Source organism: Glossina fuscipes, unplaced genomic scaffold (assembly GCF_014805625.2).
Source record: "Glossina fuscipes isolate IAEA_lab_2018 unplaced genomic scaffold, Yale_Gfus_2 43, whole genome shotgun sequence".
NCBI classification, from domain to species: domain Eukaryota; kingdom Metazoa; phylum Arthropoda; class Insecta; order Diptera; family Glossinidae; genus Glossina; species Glossina fuscipes.
Window position 1 is genome coordinate 487897 of NW_023998427.1, and position 21968 is coordinate 509864.

General features: G+C 34.7%; 5 protein-coding genes across 10 annotated transcripts in view; 4 read left to right on the forward strand and 1 right to left on the reverse strand.

Moving 5' to 3' along the window:
- The window catches only part of LOC119637235 (adenosylhomocysteinase-like), a 287510-nt gene that overhangs the window by 183736 nt on the left and 81806 nt on the right, over positions 1-21968 (forward strand). The window lies entirely within an intron of this gene.
- Positions 1-21968, reverse strand: part of LOC119637227 (flotillin-2) — a 217893-nt gene that overhangs the window by 178984 nt on the left and 16941 nt on the right. The gene's annotated exons all lie outside the window — the stretch shown is intronic.
- On the forward strand, positions 1730-4215 carry LOC119637222 (glucose dehydrogenase [FAD, quinone]-like). Its single transcript, XM_038033087.1, has one exon. The coding sequence runs from the start codon at positions 2206-2208 to the stop codon at positions 4072-4074; it is 1869 nt and encodes a 622-aa protein (XP_037889015.1). The 5' UTR covers positions 1730-2205; the 3' UTR covers positions 4075-4215.
- Positions 9455-11443, forward strand: LOC119637224 (glucose dehydrogenase [FAD, quinone]-like). The gene has a single exon (XM_038033089.1). The coding sequence runs from the start codon at positions 9548-9550 to the stop codon at positions 11387-11389; it is 1842 nt and encodes a 613-aa protein (XP_037889017.1). The 5' UTR covers positions 9455-9547; the 3' UTR covers positions 11390-11443.
- Positions 19279-21165, forward strand: LOC119637180 (glucose dehydrogenase [FAD, quinone]-like). The gene is made up of 2 exons (XM_038033035.1): positions 19279-19381; positions 19445-21165. The coding sequence occupies exons 1-2, from the start codon at positions 19279-19281 to the stop codon at positions 21163-21165; spliced, it is 1824 nt and encodes a 607-aa protein (XP_037888963.1).

Here is a 21968-nt window from a genome sequence, read left to right on the forward strand (position 1 = left end):
TAAGAAAAGATGGCTCTATCTTCTGCGCCCTTCTGGGCGTCACACACGTTCGCACACGCTTGACATACCCTATACCATAAGTGGTGGTAGGGTGTAAAAAGAAGGACGAAAACGGATCTTCAATTCACATTTGTCATCTATTGCCACCATTTTTTCGATGGACATTCTCTTATAACTTATCCTTATAACAAATGATTTACAATATAATACAAATTTAATATCGATTCCGCTGAATTAAACAAAATTTGAAATTAAAAGCTTAAAGGAAAGGATGAAAATGATCTTAAAACTATAAAAATCTACAAATAAATAAATGAGTGATAGCGAAAAACAAAACAGCAAAAAAACCAAATAGATGCACATATCTAACCGTATCTAACCTTAGGTCTACTATTGTCTATCCTATTATCAGCAAAAATAATAAAATATTTACTACTATTGGCTATAATTTCAATGAAAATATATTTTACATTGCCGATGTACTGTTGCAGTATCGTAGCGGTTTGTTACTGACATACTATCATTTATAGGAAATATTTACGTTCTGAAAGCAAACCAGATCTATCTATCCGATCCTTTCGAATGAAAGAAATTTATCTTGAGGCTATTATTTGTACTAACCTTACTTACCATTTTTTATATGTTATGCGCGCAGCAGGCAAATATGATTTTAGTGCAAGTGCATTATATCTCATTTTTATATCCTGCAGCAAGCAAACTACACCTTTTGCCCCACAACGTTGCTGCGTTCGGCGTTCGAAACAGACAAAGGGACTGCGTTCTCGCTCCCTTATAACATATGTAAATAAAGTTTGTGTAACTCTAGCGATTTCTTGGTAATTTTTTAAGATTCCCTTCGACGAGTTTGACGGGTGAGGATCATACGGCTTTAAAGCAGGTAAGAAAACGTTTCGTGCTTACTGGCCCCATCCCTCCAATTCGATCGGTTTTACTGAACAAGTCAGACAAGTTAGACTCGCTTGATTTCTTGTTGAGAAGGCTGCCAATACGCTTCGGCACGACATTACCTTTAGAATGAGTAATGTGAGTGTTTCAGAAAGTGTCCGTGCAACAAACGAACCTTGCTGGCGTTACTTGAAACTGCAAGACGGAGCAATTGAATATATATTTACCCAAAAGTTTCCCACACTTTTGTTATTCTTCACTCGAATCTATAAACACCGTTCATTCCCGCTTTATTTTAGGTTTTAGACTAACAGCATAATCACATTATGATTATATTTACTTTTTTCAGCGATCACTACGTTGCTACATTCATAGTTTGTACAAATACTTGTAGAGTTTTATCATAAAACTCATCAATTCTTTTTTAACTTTCAATGCCTCTCAATAAACTTCTATAGTTTCCTCGTTATTCAACGTAACTGAAGTGTTTTTTTTTTTTTAACTGAAACAACTCGTTTCATTGGAAATGAGTTTTCTATACAAAAATTTTAAAACCGGTACATTTTATTGTATGCTAAGTTTGTTTTAATCAAGAAAGGTCTCTATAAGTCTATAATAAACCACACAATAATTCAATGTCAGTGCCAAACTATAAATTATAACGTGAAAACAAAACCAACAAATAATATAACAAAATTAAGTAAAAGATATTTGATAATAGAGAGTCGCTTACATCGAGAATAATCACCGCTCACCGATAAAAAGTTGAATAGAAATTAGAAGGAGATCGAGAGTGAAGAATCGAGAAGAAATTGAGAGAGTGTCCGCGGGATCAGACTTGCTTGATGATGCAGTCAAGCAGATATATAGCAGATAACATTTTCAAAATTTCGATGCATTCTGCAATTAAAAAGACAAACTTGTATCTATCTGTCTATCTATCTGTACTGTACGACTCGTCTCTCACTGGCTCTTAATGAATTCAATCGTTGTTCACGTCGACGTTTGTGCTTGCGCAGAGGAGATTACTTTTTTTCTTTTTTTTTTTCTTGGTTGGTGCTTAACCGAATTTAATGTTATGGTTTATTTCAACAAAGACAAAAGAAATCACCTCTGAGCAAACAATCAAAGAGAATCTTGCATTTAGAGAAGTCGATTATATTAAAACACCATCCGCCACGCTGAATAAAGCATTGAAGTTTTAAATCTCCCTGCGAGCAGATATCGTCGTGTGTAATATTAGAAAGATAACCTCAAAAAATAACGAATTTGGAATGCTTTTAATAATATTAAGCAAACATGTTGAAAATATTTGTTAGAATTCCTTTGGCGGGCCGTTTAACACTGATTATTTGTTTATTCGCGTTCTCGTGGGCCCAGGAACGTAACGTGATTTTGGAAGCAATTGATTTTTTAATACGCGGCGGAAATGATGCCAATTTAGAGAATTATGACAACACCATTGGCATGGAGGGAGAATACGATTTTATTGTAGTCGGAGCCGGTACAGCAGGCTGCGCTTTGGCTGCTCGCCTCTCAGAAAATCCAAAATGGAAGGTTTTATTATTAGAGGCAGGTGGTCCCGAAAGTCTAGTTATGGATATACCAATAGTAGCTCATTACCTGCAACTTGGTGAAATGAATTGGAAATATCGTACTCAGCCGTCCCAACAGGCTTGTTTAGCCATGAATAATAATCGTTGTAATTGGCCTCGGGGCAAAGTAATGGGCGGCTCTTCTGTTCTAAATTATATGATGTATACACGAGGTAATCGTCGCGACTACGACCGCTGGGCTGAGCTGGGCAACGAAGGCTGGAGTTATAAAGATGTTTTACCATATTTTAAAAAATATGAAGGCTCCACTGTACCCGATGCCGAACCTCAATATGTTGGACGCAACGGACCGGTAAGAATTTCGTATATAAAGTGGCGGTCTAAGATCGCTGATGCTTTTGTGGAAGCTGCCCAACAGGATGGTCTTAAATACCGTGACTATAATGGTCAAATACAGAACGGCGTTTCCTACTTACATACTACCACTTACAACGCCACACGCTGGAGTTCCAATCGTTCCTATTTATACCCAATCAAAGGGCAGCGTCCTAATTTGCATGTCAAGAAGAGAGCTTTGGTTTCTAAAGTGCTTATAAATCCCGAAAGTAAAACGGCCTACGGCGTGGAAGTGCAAACTGATGGTAGATCGTATAAAATTATGGCCCGCCGTGAAGTTATAGTGTCAGCAGGTGCGATTAACACACCGCAATTGCTTATGTTATCAGGAGTGGGTCCTTCGAAACATTTGAAAGAAATGGGTATCAAACCTATAGTCAATTTAGCAGTAGGTTATAATCTGCAAGACCACACTGCCCCAGCTGTTACTTTTACCACCAATGCAACATCCTTACATTTTGAAGACTTTTCCGAATCTACTTGGTTGTATCGGTTTAATAGGCAAGAAGGGCCGTATGGTTCACCAGGTGGTTGCGAAGCTATAGCATTTTGGGATTTGGGCCATCCTGACGCTGTTGATGGTTGGCCAGACATTGAATTGTTTTTAGTGGGCGGTTCCATGTCTGCCAATCCGGCCATTTCTCGCGGATTCGGCTTAAAAAACTCAATTTACAACAGTATGTTTGCAGAAATTGAGGATAAGAATATTGATGCATTTATGGTCTTCCCAATGATTTTGCGACCAAAAAGCCGAGGCCGTATCATGCTTAAATCTACAGATCCTTTCAAATACCCTTTGATTTACGCGAATTATTTTTCGAATCCATATGACGTCGATATATCTGTAAAGGGTTTACTTAAAGCTATTAGTTTAACCGAGCGCTCGGGCTTTAAGAAAATCAATGCTAAGCTCTGGGATCGTCTGATTCCGACTTGCAGTCAATTTCCTTATAAATCGCGTGAATATTGGGAATGTTATGTTAAACATTTCACTTTTACTATTTATCATTATTCGGGTACAGCTAAAATGGGTCCAATAACGGATCGTTCCGCTGTTGTAGATTCTCGCTTAAGAGTGTACGGAGTAAAAAATCTACGAGTAGCAGATGCCAGTATAATGCCTGAGATAATGTCGGGGCATCCGAATGGACCGGTTTTTATGATAGCTGAGAAAGCTGCCGACATGATTAAACAAGATCATAATTATATAAAATAACATATAGTACGATCGATGTTTAAAAGGGGAGGATTAGGATAATTTTTATTTAATTTTACTTACTTAGCCATATTATTTGTACTTTTAAAATGTAAGACAACTAACTAATACTCACAATAATGTTTAATACCAAAGAGATGAAAAACACACAACAGTTATAAGGAACTTATGAAATATATATTAAAGGTAAGGGCTTGCAAGGAGACACAATAAATTTATAGAAGGTTCAAACAAATTCATCTTTTCTTTTTCGCTAATAAGGCGTTTCGCACTCACTATATTGCTGAAGCATATGTCTGCCATACCATAACTTTAATGAGTTATTATGTCTAGAAGGTAAAAGTAATCGTCACTGTTCAGTAATATATAATCAAGTAATATTTGCAAAAAGATACACGAGAAATAGATGGTTATCTCTTCTGAGGCCGCGATAAAGTCATTTTCGTCTTTATAGATGTAATGATGTTTCGTTCGTTATGTAAGAGATAGCTCGAATGTTCATTTCAAAGGATATAAGTGTGCGTGGACCATCAAGGATATCATCTAAACGGCAACTGAAAAAACCACTAATATCAATAAATATTTCTTCTACAAAGTCGTGCCTCTTCAGTGCCCCTAATATCTGTTTTTCTAGACCTTTGAATATGTCGAGCTATGTTTTCAACTGTTGACTTGCTTTTCTCGTTGAGCAGTATTTGCTTTATTATAACTTCGTACATAAAAAGAGTAAAAACGTGAAGATCTTCACAAGTCGTCATATCGTCAGTACATTCGTATTACGTTAAGCAGCTGGAACAAATGGGTGCTTAACGATTGACAAAACTTAATTTAAAATGTTTTTCGTCGTTTTCTTGAAAGACCTCGCTCTTTTATATGTTCGCCTGAAACGTTAGAATCACGCGAAGTTGTCTTACACTCTCCAGAATCGTAATGGAAGCCAAATAATTTATTTGATGCTTCCAAGAGATAAATAGTTTATCTGCAGTAAAACCATTTGCTAATCGTACAATGTTAGATCGCGGGTCCGTTTCCGATTTTATGTTCCATATGGCCTTCGCAAATACCAGGCACATTTGTTAAAAGTATTCGCAGCATTCCCATCATCCAGTCAGCAAATGTATAGCGAATATATCTGAAAATCGTCAAAGGTCCTCGCGATAAGAACAGTATATTGATAGTTCAAAACATACACACACACACACACATACTCACACACACATTCCTATTCACATGTTAGCTGAAAGGCCTTACTCTCGGTAAGTTCACGTGAACTTTTAGATATTGTATATGGAAAAATAGTTAAAGAGTATTCGTATCAGTCGTGGACGCTTGATATAAAATATCTATCAAAGTTAAAATCTTTGATTTGTCTAAGTTTTCAAATTCTATTGGCTATACCTCAGTCTCTCTAGGCAACGTTTAAATTTGTCATATTATTCGGTAGCGCATCATAATCTTTGCGATCGTTCAATGTGACCACAGCATTACAATTTGTTATTTGAATTTCTAACTACATCATCATCATCAAGAATATCACATTCTTTTTAAAACTAGTTTTAAAATATTTTTTCAAATTAAAAATCTGCGAGAATTAATGCGCACTACATAAAAATTCTGCCCCATAAAGACCTATAATAAATTAAAAGCAACAAATAAACACACAGTGATAAATAACGAAATATTTTACGTGTCGACTGCGTTAAGATTAGTTGACAAAAACTAGATAAGTGTTTGGAGGAGATTTAAAAGTGAAAAGAAAAAGTGTGCTTGCGGTCACACTTTCAGTTCTTACTAATTACGCTTCAAAATTTCAGTTGAAAAACGTAAAACGCTGATATAAAATCTGCTCAGAAATTAAATTAAAGACAAATTAGTTCGCTAGAGACTCTGTCATTAATTAATTAATTGAAACGCCAATCACACTAATCTCTACGCGTGCGCAAATGTTATGACATTTTTTTTATTTATGAGTGAGTATTTATTTAACTAAAGTATAATCAAATTTCTAAAATGAGAATAATTCAGGAATAAAAAAACACATCGTCTCGGACCACGACGACTATATGTTAAAACACGAATTTTCATCTTAAGCAACGCATTAAGCTTGGAAATCTTTCTGCGAACAGAGTGATCGTATATGACACCAGAAGGATAACCTCAAAAAATAATACTCATTTCGAAGCTCTGTGAAGAGAAATTCGACTTTAACTAGCAAAGACACCTACCATATCTGTTAATAAAACTCAGTTAAGGCCTGAACACATCTCTGCTAAATAATTAAAATTAGTTGGATTAATTAGTTGGATTTGAAAGCCTACTCCGTTCATATTAAACAACGTAATATATTTTTGTGGACATCTAGATGAAAATACCTTTCAAACAAACTAAACAAATTCAAATTCTGCTTATGGAAGCTATTTCTGACGATGTTTGAAATTTGGAAATTTGGTTTCGATGTTTAAAAAAATGAATATGAAAAAACATCGAAATTTGAGACTCTAGTGCGGCCAAGCTAGAAAATCTCACCTATATTCACCTATATCACGTGAATCTATATAAAAGTACCTGTCGCATGAGCAAAAAAAAATTCAAACTTTTCTTTCAGTAACAATTTTTAACAATTTTTTATAAAATTGGTATGTTAGGGAAAAATGGGCGTGAGCATAGCATATACTATGCTATACTAATAGTATAGTATAGTACTAGTATAGTATAGCACTAGCATAGTATATTCGAATATAGCACATTATATACTAGTACAGTGTACACTACACTATGTACTAGTAAAAAATATACTATACTGTAGTACTACATCTACTGCATGTACTGAAGTACTATATGTACTGTATACGGGGTTTTTTTTAATTTTTCAAAGTCTTTCGATTTTGTAGATCATCACGTATTGCTGCAAAAATTGTCATTGTATTGTGTGATTGTTCACACTATACAATGAAGAGTTATTTCACCAATATCGCAGCACAAGCTTTATTGGCAAGAAAGCGGATTAGGTCCGTTGCTCTTCTCACTGCACTCCCACGAATTGGCATTTTATACAAATTAAATGCGAAACTTAAACTGGTCAGTCATACATCAATCGTTAACGCAATCACTCTTAAATTATATGGAAAAGGTACATATATATATGCTGATAATTAAGATAGTATAATGGTAGTATGTGTGAACAAGTTGCCAACAGTTAGTCAGCTGACAATTTGGGATATGGTATAAGGGTATATGCGAAACAGTGTTACTAATTAATGGGTTACGCGAACATTAATGTCGACAGGCAGTACTGTCAATGCGGGAAACATAACAAGTCTGAGAAACCCGAGCAGTAGATTTGAAAAGACCAAGCAGCATATTCACTCTATAATGCAATATTTATCTTAGGATTTAAAATCGATTAACGGAATATCGATATTTAAATCTTCTTGTGAAGAATGCTTTCATACTATAATCATAATGCTTTTATGCCCTATCTAAATTACATAATAAGAAGTATTTTTTTTCATAGTCTTTATACAATTCTGCAAACTTGCAAACAAAAGAAGAAGAAGAAGTTATATGCTGTATGGAAATTTTCTCTGACGACCTCTTATAAAGTCAACCTGAACTTAATTTTTAAATGTTTACGAACAGAGAGAAGTGCTCAGCTAGAAAAAACACGAGAAAACTGAAAAGATCAAATATTCACAATACGAAGAAAATTCTTTCCAGAGGGCTACCAAATGATCAATAATAGTATTAAGTTTCTACTTAAGCGTAAATTTTCTAATAAGCGTGAGAAGTTGATTATGCAGCTTGCAATTAAAGCTTCTCAAGCTAAATCACTATACTAAGAACGGTTACTAACCTCTTTCTCCTTGACCCCTAGCAACCATAATGCTTATAAAGGAAGCCTTTTTGTCATTAACAATTTTCGTAAACAAGATATATCTGATTTGAAAAAAATACTCAACCACAACAAAAAAACAAAAGTATCAATAAATTTAATATCGCTTTTACAACAACCGGTCTATTCACATATACACCAAATCATAATATATACTTAAAATTAAGAAACGATAAACATATTCTTGTAAACGCGAAAATTTACTAAAGTTTAAGTTCAACTCTTGTACAAGTGCTTGAGAGTGATTTGTTAATGACCGCAAGCACTCTGTCAAATGCTTTAATGCCAAACTAGAAGTTAAAGCTTTTACTAATATTTCAAATGAAAAAAAAAAAAAAAAAAATTTATGCTTACATAAAGCCATCGACACATGAATAGCACAAATATAAATCAAAACTAGAAGCAATTACTTATGGTATAAATAAAAGATTTTATGCTTACAACCATATTTGGGTTTTGTTATCACGTTTTCTTGCCATAGCTTTCATCATTTCGCATTAAAATTCTTTATTTCGGAGCTCACTGGTAAGTTACGAAATTCAACAAAAAAAAAAAAAAAGATGAGAGCGCCAGTTGACGACACGATTTCGTATCACTAGTATTCACTGGCTTCGGAATGCGTGAAAACGCGGCCAAATGTATTGGAGAAGCAGCAGACAGCTTCACTTCTCATTTTCCAAAGCCAGTATATCGGACAATGTAGTAGAATAGATCCAGAAGCCGTAAAAACATCTAATATGCCTAACGAGTCGGAGTGATTTCTCTTATATTGAATTGGGGCCCTTTTTTGGAAATTGAGAGTCAAACTCCTTAAAAAAAAGACTTTAAGCAAAAAATTATCATGATTGTTGAGAAGATATCGATGGTGTCTAAGTAGATAAGTCAGACATTTTTGGAGAACGGAAAATGACAACATGAAATATTCAATGCGTATCAAAAAAAAAAAAAAAAAAACATTTTTATGGCTTTACCTTTAATTTTTCCGGGTAGGGAAACTTGCTCTATCTCTATGCCGAGAAAAATCTTATATCATTCGGATCATCTTTTTACTGAATGAAATTCATTTGTTTCAATCCTTCAAGCATTCCATTCCATTTTTATATATGACTTACTTTAGTTTTTTGAAATATGTGCTATTCTTGTACCCAGGGCTGTATATATTGTATGCATTTTGTTTGAAGCAAGCAGTTCCATTGGCTTGTTCAAGAATCTATAAATAGTTATTTTTTACTTTTATTAAGTTTAGAAAAGATCAAACAACCTCTGCGCGTTAAAGACACAAGCAGCAACACGATGGTTCGACTTAAGGAATTTAATCTTAAAACCAAATATACCGAAAGTTGTTAAGCACATTAGAAGTTACGTTTTCAAGTGGAACAGACATACAATTATTGCATACAAGCGCTTCAAAGGTGTTTATTTAAAAAGACAAATAGACCAAAAAAAAAAAAAAATAATAATAATAATAATAATAATAATGGCAGCATCCGACTTTTGGGAACAATTATGAATAATTGATAAAAGCCTAGAAACGCATCAATCATAAAAACCAAAAATCAAAAGACATAAAAAGATAAAAAAATGTTTAGCTTTCACGCTTTCGTGGCATTTCTTTTGTTATGCAAAGCCTGGGCCCAGGATCGCAATTTCATTTTGGAGACTATCGATTTTTTAATACGCGGTCAAAACGATGTGAATTTAGAGAATCATGATAACGTTATTAGTATGGATGGCGAATATGATTTCATTATTGTGGGGGCGGGCACAGCAGGTTGCACTTTGGCGGCTCGTCTCTCGGAAAATCCTAAATGGAAGGTTTTATTATTAGAAGCGGGAGGACCGGAACGTTTAATTATGGATATACCCATAGTGGCACATTTCCTGCAATTGGGTGAAATGAATTGGAAGTATCGTACCCAACCTTCCCAACAAGCTTGCTTAGCTATGAACAATAATCGGTGTAACTGGCCACGTGGAAAAGTAATGGGCGGCTCTTCTGTCCTCAACTATATGATATACACTCGCGGTAATCGTCGCGATTATGACCGTTGGGCTGAGATGGGCAACGAAGGATGGAGTTTTATGGATGTATTACCATATTTTAAGAAGTACGAAGGCTCCACCGTACCCGATGCCGAGCCTGAATACGTAGGTCGAAATGGCCCTGTAAAAGTATCTTACGTAAACTGGCGTTCAAAAATTGCCGATGCCTTTGTAGAAGCCGCTCAGCAAGACGGTCTTAAGTATCGAGATTATAATGGCGAAATTCAAACAGGTGTCTCTTATTTGCATACCACCACTTTTAATGCCACACGCTGGAGTTCAAATCGTGCCTATTTATACCCAATCAAAGGCAAACGTCCAAATTTGCATGTTAAGAAAAATGCTCTAGTTACTAAAGTGCTTATAGCGCCTGAAACAAAAACTGCTTACGGCGTTGAAATACAAGCTGATGGCAAACGTTACAAAATTCTGACTCGTCGTGAGGTCATATTATCGGCCGGAGCCATTAATACCCCGCAGTTACTAATGTTATCGGGAGTGGGCCCGGCTAAACATTTAAAAGAAATGAATATCAAGCCTTTGGCTGATTTGGCAGTGGGTTATAATCTTCAAGATCACACTGCTGCGCCTATTACTTTTACCACAAATATGACTTCTTTACATTTTGAAGACTTTGCTGAACCGACCTTAATGAATCGTTTTAATCGAAATGAAGGCCCATACGGCTCTCCAGGTGGATGCGAAACTATAGGTTTTTGGAAACTTGAACACCCTGACGCTGACGACGATTTCCCCGATATTGAGATATTTATGGTAGGGGGTTCTATGGCCTCTAATCCAGCCATTTCTCGTGCGTTTGGATTAAAAAAATCAATATACGACAGTATGTTTGCCGAAATTGAAGATCAACGTATGAATGCCTTCATGTTGTTCCCAATGATCTTAAGGCCGAAAAGCCGAGGTCGTGTTATGCTTAAATCAACAGATCCTTTTAAATATCCTTTAATCTATGCCAATTATTTTGCTCATCCATATGATGTCGATATATCAGTGAAAGGATTACTGAAAGCCATTAGCTTAATGGATCTGGCAAGCTTTAAAAAAATTAATGGTAAATTATGGGATCGCATAATACCCACTTGCAGCAACTATCCGTACAAGTCACATGAATATTGGGAATGTTATGTTAAACATTTTACGGTAACCATTTATCATTATTCGGGTACTGCTAAAATGGGTCCGAAAACAGATCGTAGCGCAGTAGTAGACTCACGATTGAACGTATTTGGTATACGCAACTTAAGGGTGGTCGATGCCAGCATAATACCAGAAATAATGTCGGGTCATCCAAATGGACCTGTTTTTATGATAGCTGAAAAAGCTGCCGATATGATTAAACAGGATTATGGTTTCATTTAGGAAAATCATACAATATAAAGGCAAAAACCTATCCGATTGAAAAACTCTTGAAGTTAAACAGCGTTCTAGTTGTGTATTACTTAACTTAAACGAGCCATTTTCTTCGAAAAGAAAAACAAAGAACCATTAAAATGTGTGTGATAAAATAGAGGGGAAAAAAAAAAAACAAATTTCAAAAACATTTAAATTTAAAAATTTTTTTATTTTCACCTCAACAATCCAAACAATAAAATCTTATAATCCGTCATAGCAGACAATTTATGAAAATTCCTTATAATCTTTGCTTAATAAATGTTTTACCAGCTACACCCATTTCTAATACTATTAATGATTTTCTCGATTGAAATGTCCTTCTAAGGTTCAAAGATGTAAGAACAACTTGTTTTAATATTTCTGATTAGCAGAACTTGTGAAGAAAACTAACATAGTGGCCAGTGAGACGTTGGAGCGAAAGAGAGTAAAAAAATTTCATTTTCGTAGAAAAGTAAATAATTGTGATTAACTGTGTCATAGAGCAAATTGAAATAATGCGATATAAAATCGACTGAATCGTCAAGTTGCTCCAAACCAATGCCGCTTACCCAAGCCTAAACATTCGTTTGTTCGGGAATTACCCTTACCCCGTACAACCCGCTACCACCACTTTTCATTCTTTAACTTTACACTGCTTAGTCCCGTTTTCCTTCCGTGTCTACCTGGAATCCTCCTTGGCCACCTTGACCACCATGCCCACCTACATAGCGGAGCTTTTATATTAAGAAGAAAAAAAAAATAAATAAATAAAAAACAAAAGAAACACAAACGGGAAATGGGAAAAGGGCCAAGAGTTGTCCGCCAATAAATTAGGTGAATGGCTGCACGCAACTCTTGTTAAGCATTTAATTCGGCGAAAGGAATTCATATAACGTACCGTCATAATCAAAAAAAAAAAAAAAAAACTAAATTATAATTTTGATCTAAATACCTTATATAATATTGAATGTTTGCTTTCTATTCGAAAACAGACAGACAGACGAAGACACGAAGGAACTAGCAGACGGGCAAATGTAAATTGATTGTGAGTTTTGCGCTGATCAGGATTTTAGAGGTGTAGTTGGGAGCGTTACAGAAGGAGAGCCCAATTTAATACAACCTCATTATTCAGTGGTAGAAGAAGAAGAAGAAGAAGAAGACTAACAAGGAAATTTATCGAGCTGCTGCAAAACAATTACACAATCCATTTTCCACGCATATTATTAATGAATAAAACTTTTCAAGTAAACATACAACACGATTATAACGCTATGTAGCGTATCTTGTTCTTGCTCATTACAATATTGAGTACGAAAAAGAGTTATTAAAAAAAAGAAGATGAAAAGAGGTTCACAATGGCGTTAAGTGCGCAATTATTGCAACAATTGTATTTAATTATATTGATCGCCAAATTAAAATATTACGAAATTAATTGCTATTGCTTACGCATTACATGTATTAGTATGAAAACTTCGAATTTATTGATAACATAGCCAAGCGAAAATAAATTTATTGATTTAACATTTGGTCAAGAAGACATAAGTGGGGAGAAAAATTACCGAATTGAAGGTAGTCCGCCAAGGTAGCTCACATCTTTTGAATGTATACACATTCAAAAAAAATTAAACCAAGTTTTTAATTATAATTTTAAAAGCAAAACACCAAGTTATATATATATATATATATATATATATATATATATATTGCTATTAACTATCATATACATTTGCAATACACGCACTGAAAAGGAGGGTAATGCACAAATCGGGTTATGACAACTTTCAGATAACACAGCGCTAATGTACTTTTCTGATATGTATTAAAGGACCCATGAAGCTATCAGCAAAACCCATAATTTCATCGCTATATTCAAAGTTTATCCAATCTCGCCCTTTTCTTCTCCTTCTCTTTCTTCTTTCTCATCAACTTTTTTTACTTTTACTTATTTCATTTTCAATCTTCAAAGGCGAAAACTATTGCTATTTTTCATTGTTAGGTATACGCCAATGATGTTTTCAATAGACGCGAACAGTAGAGGAAAAATAATTAATTAAAAAACAAATATTGTAATAAGTAAACGATTTATCATAAATTTCGATCGAAATAAACAAAACATTTAACGCTTATTAAATTTATTTATAATAAATTTATTTTGCATAATTTATATAAGCAATTTATGTACTCTTATGTGCTCTTTCTCTCGTAAACAATAAGTGCTTTTATTAAGAGCGAATTCATTTAATAAACAGATCTCGTGATATTCTCATCGGCAACGACAATATATTAAAAGAATATTCACGAATATTACGCAATTATATCGCATTTTTTATAAATTTGCATTCCAAACACTTAACTAGAGGAAGCAGATAAAATAGAAAGTTAACTCAAGTTAAGTACCAACTTGTCTAACGTCATTTCATTTCGCTTTGAAACGCAATCAATCGCTGAATAGCAAGACGCGAAGAAATTTACATCCAATTTTTTTCTTTCTCTACTATTATTAAAATTATTTAAACATTCTATGAGTGAAAATTAAAAATTAAAAAAAAACTTCAAAAGGGATTCTTACTTTTATTATGCAAAAATATTTTCCTATCTTCTGACATCAACAACAATACATACAAATTCGAGTTCGTACATCCTCATCCTCAAGGCAATGGTCATCGCAATGCAGATCGAAAGTCATAAATCATATTTTAGAATATTTCTTCAAACCCAATTGCGTTACGCGTTCCCTCTTTCGAATCATCGCAATTGTTCCCGGGGTTTCATTTGAATTACTTAAGCATTGATTAGATCATTGAAATGATTGACCGACACATAACCACAGCTTTTGTTTCTCTGATTGCAGCGTTCAAGCAAGTTCAAGCAAACCGAAAATGTCGAAGCAAAAGCGACTGACTGTTCGCATCATTACTAAGTCTATCGTATCCGTGAAGGATCCGTTTTTCAGCAAAATGATGCTAACAGATGTTCGCTCTGCACTCTGCACACTTAGTTTATGCTCTTAGCATATTTAAAACAAATACTCCGATCAAAGCAATACTGATCCGCCTGAGTAGCCGAAGGCGAGGAATCTCGACCAGCAAGTCAATGGTCGTGGGTTCGAATCTCAAGTGCGGTAGAGTTTTTAATAAAAGCTGATATCCATAGATGCCTAGTGCTCTTAAGAGTTTAGTCTTAGAATTTATTTCTCTGGCGAAATTAATAATAATAATAATAATAATAATAATAATAATAAAGCAATAATGATTTTTATAAAAATTTTCCGAACACAATATAGTTAATAATAATCGATCGAAAGATCGAAAAGTGTGATAACTACTTTAGTTTGATTTGATGATCGGCGGTAACGATTTTGCATAGCAGATTAGTGTTATATCAGAATTTCCCAAAAAAAAAAAATAAAAAAAAAAATGCAAGCGCGAGACGCCATTAATTTGCAAATACAATTGCCCGCCTTGCGATATGCTATAATAAATTCTTTAATAATAAACGATTCATTCATTTTCGACAGTGCATGGAGCAAATTTACATCCAATTTTTTCTTTCTCTATTATTGAAATTTTAATTCTTTCAGAATTGCAATAAATGCTACGCACACTAAGCAAAAAAAGGAAGATTAGCCTGCACAAGCTCGCCACTTACATAAGCGACTGTATTATTAAAAAAAAAAAACAAACCGAACGCGAATGAGGCGCAGAGAAATGTGTAAAGAGCAACAACATCCATCCGAATAATGCAAGGAAATAAGATTACATGCACATACAAATATTTAATTTTTAATCAGCTTTATCGGAATCACAAGGGTTGCAAAGAATATTTCGCTTACAGACTAAACAGTTTGAGGGAGAGGAGAAAGCGAAAACCATTTTATTTGATTAAAAACACGCGGTTGCAATTGCATGCAGATTTTAATGCGAAGCGAGAACTTACTTGCTTGCATGCTGAACATGTGCTACGAAGGAAATTCTCATCAAAAATTCGATATCAAAATTTAAACACAACTCTTTAATTACGTTTGATAAATGTGCATGAAATTTATTTTATAACCCTTCCTGCCTGACTGTTTCTTCAAATTACGCCCGTGCTCTTCAAGTTCTTCAATATTCCTTTGGGCGTAAAGCAGACAATTGCTGCTAATTGCATAAGAAATCTTCAACTTGAGTGATTTTTTCATCAACGATTGTGTTTTTAAACGTCTCCCCGGGACTTTATTTTTCCATTTTTTTTTTTTTTTTTTTTTTTTTTTTTTTTGGTGAACTTTTACTGATTGTTCATATGATTGTAAAATTCGATTTAAGTAAATAGAATAAAAATTATACTTACATAAGAAATTTTAAATGCCATGTCACTAGAGTTCGCTTACCTGAAAAGAAACAATAATTTTCATTAATTATATTAAAATAATAATAAATAAAACACAGTATCGACGACTCGATATATTATGAACTTTACAATACAACTTCCATTACCTTAGCGAAAGCGATCCCACTTGACCAAACAAAAATCGCAATAGTCAAGATAGGGGATGAAAAGTTTGAATATATAATTTTCGGTGCATGTCATCAATAAAAAATCAATCGGTATCACGTTCACAGTAATTAACAAATTGAAAGGACATTTTTCAGAGGAATAGAAATCATTCTCAGAAAATGTTCCTTAAGTCTGATGTGTTTTTTAGCCTATTTCAGGGAAAGACTTGATACTTTACGCATTAAACTTCGGATGAACTCACGCAAACCGGAGTCAAGCAAATTGCAAGGTGCAGTGTCACAAGCATAACATTCAAATAGTTTGTAGAACCTATACGGGCGATTTTGCTTATATTTGAACTTAACGTCACATTGCTGAACAAAATGCAAAAAATTTAAGAATACACCCTTAGATGTAGTTCGGGCGGCAAACAGGCCAAAATAATTCTCTGCTTCACGCTCGCCAAGTGCACGCACCTTTCAGTTCGTAATCTATGCAATGCAAAGACTTGATCTTTTTCAATCAATTTTTCATTCCTTCAATACGAAGGATTGATCATGTATAAGCATGTAACTTAATTTCTAAATTGAAATTGAACAAATTTCAATATATGAGATTTTCAATCATACTAAGAGAATTAACGGCTTCCGCTGGTTAATTAATAAGCAAAATAAGCGCTTTTGATTTATTTAACTGATCTAGGGTCTTATATATATAACGAGCAGCTTCAAGTCAAAGACGGCGACGATTTAACTGCAACGTACAAAGTACTGATGCTTTCTGGAGAACTGAATATCGGCGACATGTATTTCATTTTAGAAAAGATCGAGACCTATGGCAAAACCTGTAGAATAATCTAGTGATTAGGAACGAAGGTAAATGAATGATCCCGCTCTTTATGAAAACCGTAAAATGATCTATTTGTTGCCTATCGAGGGCGTTATGTTTATAGCACTCAGCATACGCAAGAAAGATCTAATAAAGTAGACGCATTCTTTAATTAAGTCTCGAAAGCTAACATACTAAAAAAGCTTAAAACTGACATATTGACATACAATATTGACAAATTGGACAAATGAAAAATTCGCAGAAAGCATTAATTGAACATTGGACAAACCATTTGAAGAATAATATGCGAATTTTACTTATTCGGATCACGAATATCGAATGATCTAGATTTATAAAGTTTTCTTTATATTTACATGAATGAGCCTATAGTTCGTGCTACTTCGAGGTGCTTCATTTCATGTTCCCATTATAAAGGTTTTTCCATGTCGTTTATCTCACTCCGCCTTATGGAAATTCTTTGCCTTATTAAATAGTATTAACGCTTTTCTAGATAAGCTTTACTACATAATTGTCATAATTACCCGTACAAAATGTAACATTCCCAAGCAAAGGAAATAGTCCGGCGATTTTCATTTAAATCCAATTATGAAATTTTTGTGCAGGTTAGACGATCGAACGCAGATTAACTTTGAATGAAGAAAGCAGCAAATTTATATTAACTAAATCGGAACAGCAAAAGCAAACAAATCCTACCATTGAAGCTTAATAATATTATCACGATTTTCCCTTTGAATGCAACTGCGTTAAATCATTGCCGAGCAAATATTGCTCAGATTTACACTGATCACTCAACAATGAAAATTTTCCTTTTTTGTGGGCGTAATCGACATGTAATTTTACACACATGAAGAGTGTTTTCTTCGTCGCAAAAGTTTAATTTTCGTTACGTTCGTTCGTACGGTGTTGATGAAAGTTCTCAGGGGCAAATTTTCAGTACCATTGATTACTTAGAGAAAGGGTAAGGGAAAGGGCGAAAATGTATTCATTTAACATATTAATCGTATAGCGATTATAAACAACACAGATATATTACATCATAATTTTATACGATTTGACAGCACTTTCCGGGTATGGGGGAATAGGTTCATCCGAAATATCTTCGATTTTCGATCTTTACATTTATAGAAAGAGAAATGTAATGAAATATAATATGGACGGACGAATGTTTTTTGTTTTTCTTTTTCTTTTTGAAGAGACAGAGAGACATGTCTAGATATGTTTTACTATTTGTCTTATCATGTCTTTAGGTACAACAAAAGAATGATTGCAGAGTGAAGGCTTAGCTTCTCATGACGAAACAAATAAATTAAAATCATTAAACCTGTCAACGATTATATATAAACGATATTTTTTTTCGATTGCTAGTAAAAGAAGAAGAAAATTTCAGTATTCTTGGTCTACTTCGCCAATTAACCATAAAGATTAACTCAACTCCCGCATATATATATCAGGCTACGGTACATGTTAGACTTTGCAAGGGCAAAACCCATCTATAAAATCCAATAAACGAAAGATATTTAGTTTCTTTGTCGACACGAGCAGCAATATCGAGATTATTTTTCCGATTAAAAACGCACTTAGAAACAATCTCCCGAGGTAATATATAAGAGGATCACGCACTTTTCGTTCTCGCTCGTGTCAGAAGTCACTCCGCCTCTTAGTTGGCAACATGTTTGAGAACATGTTTAAATTGCATTGTGTTTGCTTTTAAGACTTTTTTTTTTGTTAAAATCCTCGAATCATTTTTGATCGGGATTTGATTGGGATTTGCTGCTTCCTATATATGCCTGAGAGACTATGCAATTTAGATCTTTAGGAAAATGTTCCACGTAACATATCCTATCATCATACGATTTCTCAAGTAATATATGAAGAGATGCATATGTCCTCAATTGTAAGATTTCTCGCACAACATAATGATATTTATATACATATATATATATATATATATATATACATATTGAAGACTTTTCTCAAAAAATTTTCAATTTGGAAACGGGATAATATCATTGCGCTATGAAGCGAGCATATTTTTGCTCTTCTTTAATTTTTCTGAGTGTAATAATTTGTTGGAAACGCTCCAAGTATGGCTAGCAAGCAGACAACAAAAAATTGATAATAAAAGCCGAAGAATAATGTCATTAAACTTACATAATGAAACTGCCTATAAAAAGAGAACGGCTGAGCGGCAATCGCAATAAAGAAAAAAAAAAAAAAGGAATAAGAACATCACAGTCATCCCCATATGTAATATAGAAAAGATCATCAGGTATTGAGTAGATTATACGATTATAGCGGCTGCGCCTGTATATCTTTATAAAGGCGAACGTGCTGATAAGCCCACTACCAGGAGAAATAAAATTTTTTTTTAACCAATTCATACAAAACAAACCTTAAAATTGAAAACTTGAAAGCATTCGCACTTGAAATCGTCCAAAAAAATAGTTGTGGCGTGAACGTGAAGCGCTTTAGTTGGCAAAACAAAATAAATCGAAATGAAAGAAATAATTATGAGAACAAATTTTAAAGTCCTAGTGTTGAGCTTAAATTTAATGGCGTCGCTAACACAAGTGAAAAATTTGCAAACTAACATAATAGATTCCTGGTTAAGCTTGGGCTTGCATAATATATTGAAGCAAGGTTTCTATAACGATGGTAAGAAATACAACTTAAACAACTAATGCAATTACACGAAAAGTAACGTTGCTACCATTCAAGTGCCGCCTTCCGGGTTAGAGTATGACTTTATAATTGTGGGCGCCGGAGCAGCTGGTTGTGCTTTAGCTAATCGTTTATCAGAAAATCCCCAATGGCAAGTTTATTTACTCGAAGCGGGCGGCTTGGAAAGCATTATTCATCAAGTGCCTGCTATGGCTGGCTTTTTACAAGGCACCCATTCCAATTGGGGCTATCGTAGCGAACCGCAACAGTTTTCGTGCTGGGGGATGTACGGAAGCCAGTGTGCTTTACCGCGTGGTAAAATTCTAGGTGGCACCAGTTCCATTAACTTTATGATTTATAATCGTGGTAATAAACATGATTTTGATCGCTGGTCTGAAGCAGGAGGTAAGGGTTGGTCATATCGTGAAGTGTTACCATACTTCCTTAGAAGTGAAAATGCCCGATTGAAAGGCTTAGAGAATTCGCCGTACCATAACCATACGGGACCGCTCAGTGTACAAGATGTCGCCTACCGCTCTAAAATCGTAAAGGCGTATGTAAAAGCAGCTCAACAAGCTCATCATGACTACAACGATTATAACGGTGAATCCCAATTGGGCGTTTCATATGTACAAGCCAACATTAAAGACGGACGTCGTCACAGCGCATTCAAAGCTTACATTGAACCGATACGCAATGAGAGAAAAAATTTACATATACTTACTACGGCCCGAGTAACTAAAATCTTAATAAATCCTGACAGCAAACGTGCTTTTGGAGTTCGCTTCCTATACGGAAATTCGTTGTACACCATCAGGGCTCGCAAGGAAGTAATCTTGTCGGCGGGAGCATTTAATAGTCCACAATTATTAATGCTGTCGGGTGTGGGACCGCGAGACAATCTCGAAGCCATAGGAGTCAAGATAATCAAAGAGTTACCCGTTGGTAAACTGCTTTACGATCATATGTGTCATTTTGGTCCAACATTTATTACGAATACAACAGATCAAACCATATTTACTGCTGACGTTAATCCGCAAATCGTTGCGGCATTCCTATCAGGTCAGGGGAACACTAAGTTGTCGTCAATAGGTGGTGTGGAAGCTTTAACATTTACGAAAGTGAACGGCTCCTCACAGCCGGCAGATGTACCTGATGTAGAGATTATCACTATAGCCGGCAGTTTCGCTTCTGACGGAGGCACTGCTTTACTGCAGGGGGCGAATATACGCTCAAATATTTATAATCAAGTTTACAAATTACTAGCTGACGCGCATCAAGATCACTTTACATGTTTGGTTATGCAATTTCATCCAAAGTCCGTTGGACGTTTATGGTTGCATAATCGTGATCCCATGGAGTGGCCACGCATCAATCCCAATTATTTTCAACAATCGGAAGATGTTGAAATTCTACTTAAGGGAATTAAAGAAACGTTACGTATAGCTAAAATGCCTGCCCTAAAACGCTTGGGAGCACGTTTACATGCAATAACATTACCGGGTTGTGAAAATCATATTTTCGGTTCCGACGAGTATTGGCGTTGTTCTATACGCACCATGTCCTATACTCTACATCATCAAGTCGGCACTTGTCGTATGGGCAGTGACAGCGACAACACTACAGTCGTAGATTCTCAACTGAAAGTTCATGGCATCCATGGCTTAAGAGTAGTAGATACTAGTATTATACCTTTTCCACCGACCGCTCATACAAATGCGATCGCTTTTATGATTGGCGAGAAAGCATCCGATCTGATACGTTCAGACTGGTCTTAGAAGAATAATGATGTCAAATAAATAATTCTAACGTTCAAAAATACTACTACTATACGTAATAAACAAAAAGATATAATTAATATAATTAATCTGATTATTAAAATGCTTTGCTTTCGTTCTTTGTCTCTTTATTTCACTTAGACGCGTATTTATATATGTATATATATATATGAATCTTTGTTGAATGCATTCGAAATTAAACATAACGTTGCTTAGATATCATAAACAATAACATGTTTTAACTTATACTTGTTTACGCGATCATTACGTTGACACGAATCGAGTCCACCTTCTTTTTCCTTATCTCACTACAGTAAATCTTTTATAGCTTCTAAAAATGAGTTAAGTTAAAGGCTCGGCCTTTCATTGCACAACGGAATTATTTTTTTACCAAAAAATGTTCTCGTTTTTAAAATCCACCGAATCGTTCGTAGTTCGATTCCATCAAATGATAAATTATTAAAATCAATGTAAAATTCAAGCGAAAATGTTAATTTTATTTAATCGACTTTTTTATACCGACCACTGTAAGATAGAGGTATTTGGGGCCCATTTTGTTTTTTCCAAAAAAATATATATAACACCATAAAGGAAAGGCTCCTGGGACCCTATAAAGTATATATATTCTTGATCCGTTTGAAATCTTGAGTTGATTTAGTCATGTCCGTCCGTCTGTGTGCTGTGTGTTTCTGGCACACTCCTAGTCGCAAAAATGTAAATATCGACTTCAAATGTGATAGAAACAATTAAAGTTTCTATAGGCGAGTTGGAGGAAAAGCGCGCAATGAACCGTAAACTGAACG

Bases quoted from the DNA above. Each gene is read 5' to 3' on its own strand.
- LOC119637222 (XM_038033087.1), top strand. From the start codon at position 2,206: ATGTTGAAAATATTTGTTAGAATTCCTTTGGCGGGCCGTTTAACACTG.
- LOC119637224 (XM_038033089.1), top strand. From the start codon at position 9,548: ATGTTTAGCTTTCACGCTTTCGTGGCATTTCTTTTGTTATGCAAAGCC.
- LOC119637180 (XM_038033035.1), top strand. From the start codon at position 19,279: ATGGCGTCGCTAACACAAGTGAAAAATTTGCAAACTAACATAATAGAT. The intron at 19,382-19,444 runs GTAAGAAATACA...CTACCATTCAAG, and splicing joins GCAAGGTTTCTATAACGATG to TGCCGCCTTCCGGGTTAGAG.